The 5,805-nt window shown below is 34.2% G+C and overlaps 1 protein-coding gene and 1 long non-coding RNA gene across 3 annotated transcripts in view; one reads left to right on the forward strand and one right to left on the reverse strand.

Moving 5' to 3' along the window:
* Nucleotides 1–5,805, forward strand: part of LOC122629718 (CUE domain-containing protein 5-like) — a 10,549-nt gene that overhangs the window by 1,406 nt on the left and 3,338 nt on the right. For both annotated transcript variants that reach the window (XM_043813492.1, XM_043813483.1), the window contains exon 2: nt 4,000–4,352. In XM_043813492.1, the coding sequence (XP_043669427.1) occupies nt 4,141–4,352 (212 nt within the window). In that variant the 5' untranslated portion in view covers nt 4,000–4,140. The remainder of the gene's footprint in view (nt 1–3,999; nt 4,353–5,805) is intronic.
* Nucleotides 3,383–5,623, reverse strand: LOC122629825. Its single transcript, XR_006327353.1, has 3 exons — nt 5,539–5,623; nt 4,794–4,934; nt 3,383–3,848 (listed from the first exon to the last, which is right to left on the reverse strand). It is a non-coding gene; the product is annotated as an uncharacterized LOC122629825 (long non-coding RNA).

Raw genomic sequence — 5,805 nt, forward strand, 5'->3', positions numbered from 1 at the left:
AAAAAAAAAAAAAACTTTTTAGGTCGTTCGACTTATGAATATTGTAAAAAGTCGTTAAGAACACGACCGGTTCGATAGAATTCATTTGCGATAAAATTATTTCCGAATTCGTTTTCGATCGCTCGACCTCCAGCAAAGGGAACTGTATATTAGGATTCTATTTTTATACGTAACAGAGTTTCTCACTCGCAAGATATACATGTGCGTGTATGTGTATGTATATATATATCGTAATGAAAAAAAAAATATATATATATATGTATATCTATATATTCTTTACCACGATCGTGGTACACCAAGATAATTTATTAGAAACTGTTTTGAATCCTATAACAAGACTCAAACAATTTCACGTACACAGACGTCGAATTTAACGACGCGAATTTCACAGAGATGATGTACGATCATAGGCATTCAAAAGAGAAAGACAACGATGAATGATACCTCGAAAGGTCGCCAGATAAATTTAGACACGATGACGAGCTTTTCGGCCTAGAGCTTAGTCTCTTATCACGGTAGGAGTTCTCGATAAAAAAAAAAAAAAAAGAGAAAAAAAAAGATTGCTTCGATATGAACGACTTTTCTCCACATTTCTATTGACCTTCGAATTTCTAATTTGAGAACCCCTGAGGTATCTACGTGACTTACTTAGGATCGTGTCACGAAAGCTCCCGTGAAATATTTTCACTGTTAAAGACTTCGGCTCTCTCGCATGGCGTGTCTACGAATTGTGAGATCGTGATTTCACGAAGATACGCGAAAATTGTAGAACGTTATTGGGCCAATCGATATAACCAGACAAATAGAGGATTACCGAATTGTTTTTATTTCATTTCTTTTATAGTATGATAAAATTAGATATCATTTTCAATAGTCATAAATCATCGAAGACAGAGATATATACTTTTTTTGATATTGCAAAGATTAAAAGACTCGTGTCAATGTTCTATATGTTCGTACACGTAAAGTTTCACGCTGTGCGATATATGAAATATAGATAATAATCCGAGGAGGATTCGAATAACCCGTATAATTTCGTAAATCGTTCGAGATCCCAAAATATTCACAAAAAACGGAGCAACGTGGTTTCGTTGGATATATGCCAGAAAGTTTCTCAGTGTTTCTATGTGCATCTTAGAGACTGGATCCTTCTTGCCTCGTTAATTACAAATTAGTCTTTGTCACTACATTTTTCTTTTCTTTCTTTCTTTTCTTTCTTTCTTTCTTTTTTTTTTTTTCTTTTCTTCCACTCGACATACACACGCAGGCGACGTGAACATATGTTGTATATATATGTTCCTCGAGTAAACCAATTCAACTATTTCTAATAAACTCGATGCGATGAAGATCCTACGAATAAAAGTTAATTGCGCAAAGAGGATTTAATCTAATCTCATTGTTGACGAAAGGCATTTCACGTTTATATAGGAGCGAGTTTCGCATACCACTTAATCCGAGACGCGATGGCGCGAAGAGAATCGATCGGTTCTTTTTCGATAAGACTGCATTATGAACTTCTTCGTGCTTTTGAAGAAGATTGAAAGTTCTCGATCTATTCTGTAAAAAAAGATCAAGTTTTTGTGATGTCAAAGAGAAACCTTCTGTGTAAACGTTACAGCTGACCTAACGTTACGTTTCAAACAAAAAAAAAAAAAAAGAAAGAAAAACGCTAACAATAGTGCTAACACCACACGTTTTTTTTTTCTCTTTTTTTACGAAGTCTACTCTAATCATTTTTCTTACATAGGTTGTTCTTACATAGTAGTTACACTTATGTCTACGGTCCTTTTCTGTTATATTCAAATACGTTGCATATAGGTACTCGTCATTTCGCACATTAGAAATGATGCACGTTCTCTGTTCATTGTGCGAACATGTAATATGTATTCATACACTCATACGCTTTGCGCGACCACAAATATTCCCGTTAGATTGGTAGCTTCATCGTGGCGATTTCGATCGTCGTTTACTTAACGAATAATTTTATCCCAGTCGATTATCTTCTTGCAATTGGAGTGCTAATGATCTTCGGAGTCTGGTCGAAGTTCAGCGCTTTATCTCGAGCCATATGTCGCTCATTACTTCCATGAAGAAACAACATAACTAATTGGCGAATGTGCAAACCAGATGCGAAGATGTGCGTGTAGAATATTGGCCTTTTTTTAATAGAAAAAAAAAAAAAGGAAAACGGAGAAAAAGAGGTTCGCGAAAGCACGCTGCAAGCATCGAACTTATAACGCACTCGATAGATAACATGATATAATTTTCGCGAGGGATAAAGGCTTATCTTGAAATCATAGATAACGTGGTCTTTCAGTTAGTCGTTCTAGAGAAACAGAGGAACGGTTATGCTTTCTTCTTGCTGTTAACCTGAGATGAACGAATGTGCAACTAACATAACGGGAATGGAAAAGAGAAAAATAAAAAAATAAAAAAGAAAAAAGAAAGAAAAAAAAAAAGAATAAAAAAGAGGAAAAAAGGAAAGTCCTTTAGAAAAATTCAAAACCATCGAACGTTGTTACGTGTTTTAAGCGATTGTCTATCATCGAGTCTACAGAGAGAACACGAGATCAGAAACGAACTGCGAACGCGTTGAACTAATTGAACTAATTGCGTTTGTTAGTTCGTCTTCACAAGCATCGATTCACATAATACATACCTATATACGTGTGTCCTCCTTCTACGGTCGATAGTTTAAGAATTTTTTACTATACGCACCTGTATCGAAGCAAACAAGTGTTATTATAATTGTACATATTATTTTATTCTAATGTCATTTGTAAAATTATCTCGAACGTATACATCTCTGAAATGAAAACTAAACGATGCAATACATCCTATCGGATATAATTTATTTTATATTCTTCCTCCGGCACGATTCCAAGTAGGTAAATAATATTCATGTCTTTAAGAATGTTAAATACTCATGTATAAGCACTTTCTTTTTCGCTCTGATTTCATTAAATGTTTTAATCTTAGGAACGTTGATACGTTGATCGAATTAACGTTATACTACTATTCCGGATATTTCAATAGAATGTTTAGCATATTAACTCCCTATAAAGTTGATTCTAATGCATAAATATCGGTGGTCAATCGTTCTCAATTGGTCAATGCAGGTCGTTCGATTTGAACCACCAATTGTACTTTAGCCATTCTATTCTCTTTATTCTCTCTATGTAAATTGTATACAATGTATGAGAATTACGTAGAAAATTCAATCTTCGTTTGATCGATATTAATTCGCAGTAAACGTTGACCTTATTTCGTTTCTTTCGGTAGATTCAATATCAAACCGAATGTAAGTCAAGAAATATTAGCCGATATCGGTCGATCTAATAATTAATCGAATAATTTTTTATCATAGGGATAATAACGAGAAAATAATTCATTATATAATGCATTTTATTTACAAGCGCGAACTTTTTTATTTCACTTTTTTTCTTTAACTTTTCCCTTTTCTCTACTTCATATTATCAATATAGAGCTCGCGAAACATTCTTTTTCATTCTTTATCAATAAGAATCCAGGGTAAAGATAACAGAGAAGCATTGCTGGTGCTAGTTAGAGAAACAATAATTTTGCTAGGACTTTTTATATCGATTGGCGAAGCATCGTAAATAGAAAAAGTTTGTGACATCGTACCTTATAGATAAAAAGAATAACAAGGGAAAAAAAGGAAAGAAAAAAAGAAAGATTATTCTGTAGGAGGACTACTTCGAGCGGACGTCAGGTTCCATACCGTTAAGTTCGCGTAATGGGTTAAAAATAAACGTTGGACTTTATTCATGATGCAAGATGGATTCCGCGGAAGAACTCGCAATTAAATTGCTTTCTCTGTGTCAAACCTGTAATAACAATAATCGGATCTTAGTAGAATAATCGTAGAGAAAGAGTCGTGATTTCTCTGGAGTGAAGATCTAAAGATCTTCCGAATAAAAATGATTCGAATGCTCGATGAAACGCGACGTCCATAATAAAATTTCTTTTATTTTACAGAACGATAAGTAAATGACGTGGGAATGATAAAGAGAACTCGATGAATCCTCAGGACAGTCCTCGAATCTACGTCCTATCATTTTAATGGTAAAGGCGAAGAAATTCAATTGAAAAGTCAGGGGAACAGTAGAAGTATAAATCATGTCGAGACGTCCAAGCGTTTCCATTTACGATTATCCGGAGCATCTAAATCCTTTCAATGACGACACTACAAGCCCTCCTTCCTCGCATCCACGTTTGCAACGTGAAAATAGCAAGACCTCGGGTTGCCCCAAAGAGATAAAACATAAATTTTGGACCTTCGGGAGAAGCAGGAAAAAGAGATCCAACAGTTTTTCCATCAAGTCGACATGGTAGGTATAGAAAGACATTTATAGTGTATATTTTTCTTATCATCGATAACACGATACTTAAAATCTTCATCGAAGATTTTCCAAGTACGGCTTTAATAGTCAACTGTGAAATTAAAATCGTACGGGTCACGTAAAATACGTTCACCGATTTTTACCGCCAAGAATGAAATTTGTATTCCACATAGACACTTTTTCCTTTGCAAGCATATTAATAAGAGCCTTGGATGTAACGATAATTAATTCGATGATATCGTTGCGTTTATAAAATTAGTATATATTACACTCATCTTGGGATACGGATATATCATGAGATATGAATGTGTTAACACGATTCAAGTTAAATACGAATAAATTTAAGAAAATAAGGAAGATTGTTATCAGTTTGTTGAACTTGAACCTGCGTAATGGTGCGGTAGAAACACGTGAATTAAATAGCAATACCTGCATTTGGCCGCATCCCAAACGACACAAATAACCGAAGTTACATAGCGAACTGTAAACGTCAGATTGGACTATGTCTCGCGAAGCTGTCGATTCTAATTTGGTAGAAGAAATTTATCTTATTGTTTGATCCATAAAAGTCTGTAAAAGAGAATTAGACGTTATCTTTTGTTCGATATAAGATTTATATCGAACATTTGACGTAAAAGTTAATTTTCTTTATCCATTCATAATCTTTCAAAAAAAAATGACGATTGTTACAATGATTACCGTTTAATCGAGAATAATAAAAAGTAAATACTTCAAAATCTAAAATATTCCGCTGTCAGGTATTTCATTCTATTTGGTTGCGTTTGACTAAACGTTTAGAAATGCGATACGAGTTGTAATTATGCGGCAGTGCTGTTAAGTTTTTTAAATAACTTACCTACTTAACTCTTCCTATTTCATTTACATAGCGACCTTCCACAAAACGAAGATACGTTGTCTAAATTACAATCGAATGTTTTTTGAAATTTTCTATGACATTTTAAAAGGCAAATAGAACAATTTGACAATTGAATACTCATTGCGTATATCATTATGATATACGATTAGAACGGTAGAGGAAGCGTTATTACAGGGAATGAGGATGATCGTAATCGTTGTAATTTTAGCGCCCATGATTTTGCTATTTCCAACGCGTTATTTCTTTGAAACAACCAACGAAGAAATGCAAGTTCCATTGGTAAAATAAGCGACTTACCTTTCTTCGCATCGTTTTAGATTCGTTTATGTCTTCGATACATTGGAATATACTAGTTTGCATTGGCGTCAGTGGATAAAGTAAGATTATGTTATTCTTCATGACGTCATTCTTCGTTCGTAGTATATATATGAGGAAACGGTTACTCGCTTAACTTTTTCTTTTTCCTTATCGAATTCATAAACAATATGGAATACAGGTGACTACGTTTTACATATTAGAGAGAGAGAGAGAGAGAGAGAGAGAGAGAGAGAGAGAGAGAGAGAG

Source organism: Vespula pensylvanica, chromosome 1 (genome assembly GCF_014466175.1).
Source record: "Vespula pensylvanica isolate Volc-1 chromosome 1, ASM1446617v1, whole genome shotgun sequence".
NCBI lineage: Eukaryota > Metazoa > Arthropoda > Insecta > Hymenoptera > Vespidae > Vespula > Vespula pensylvanica.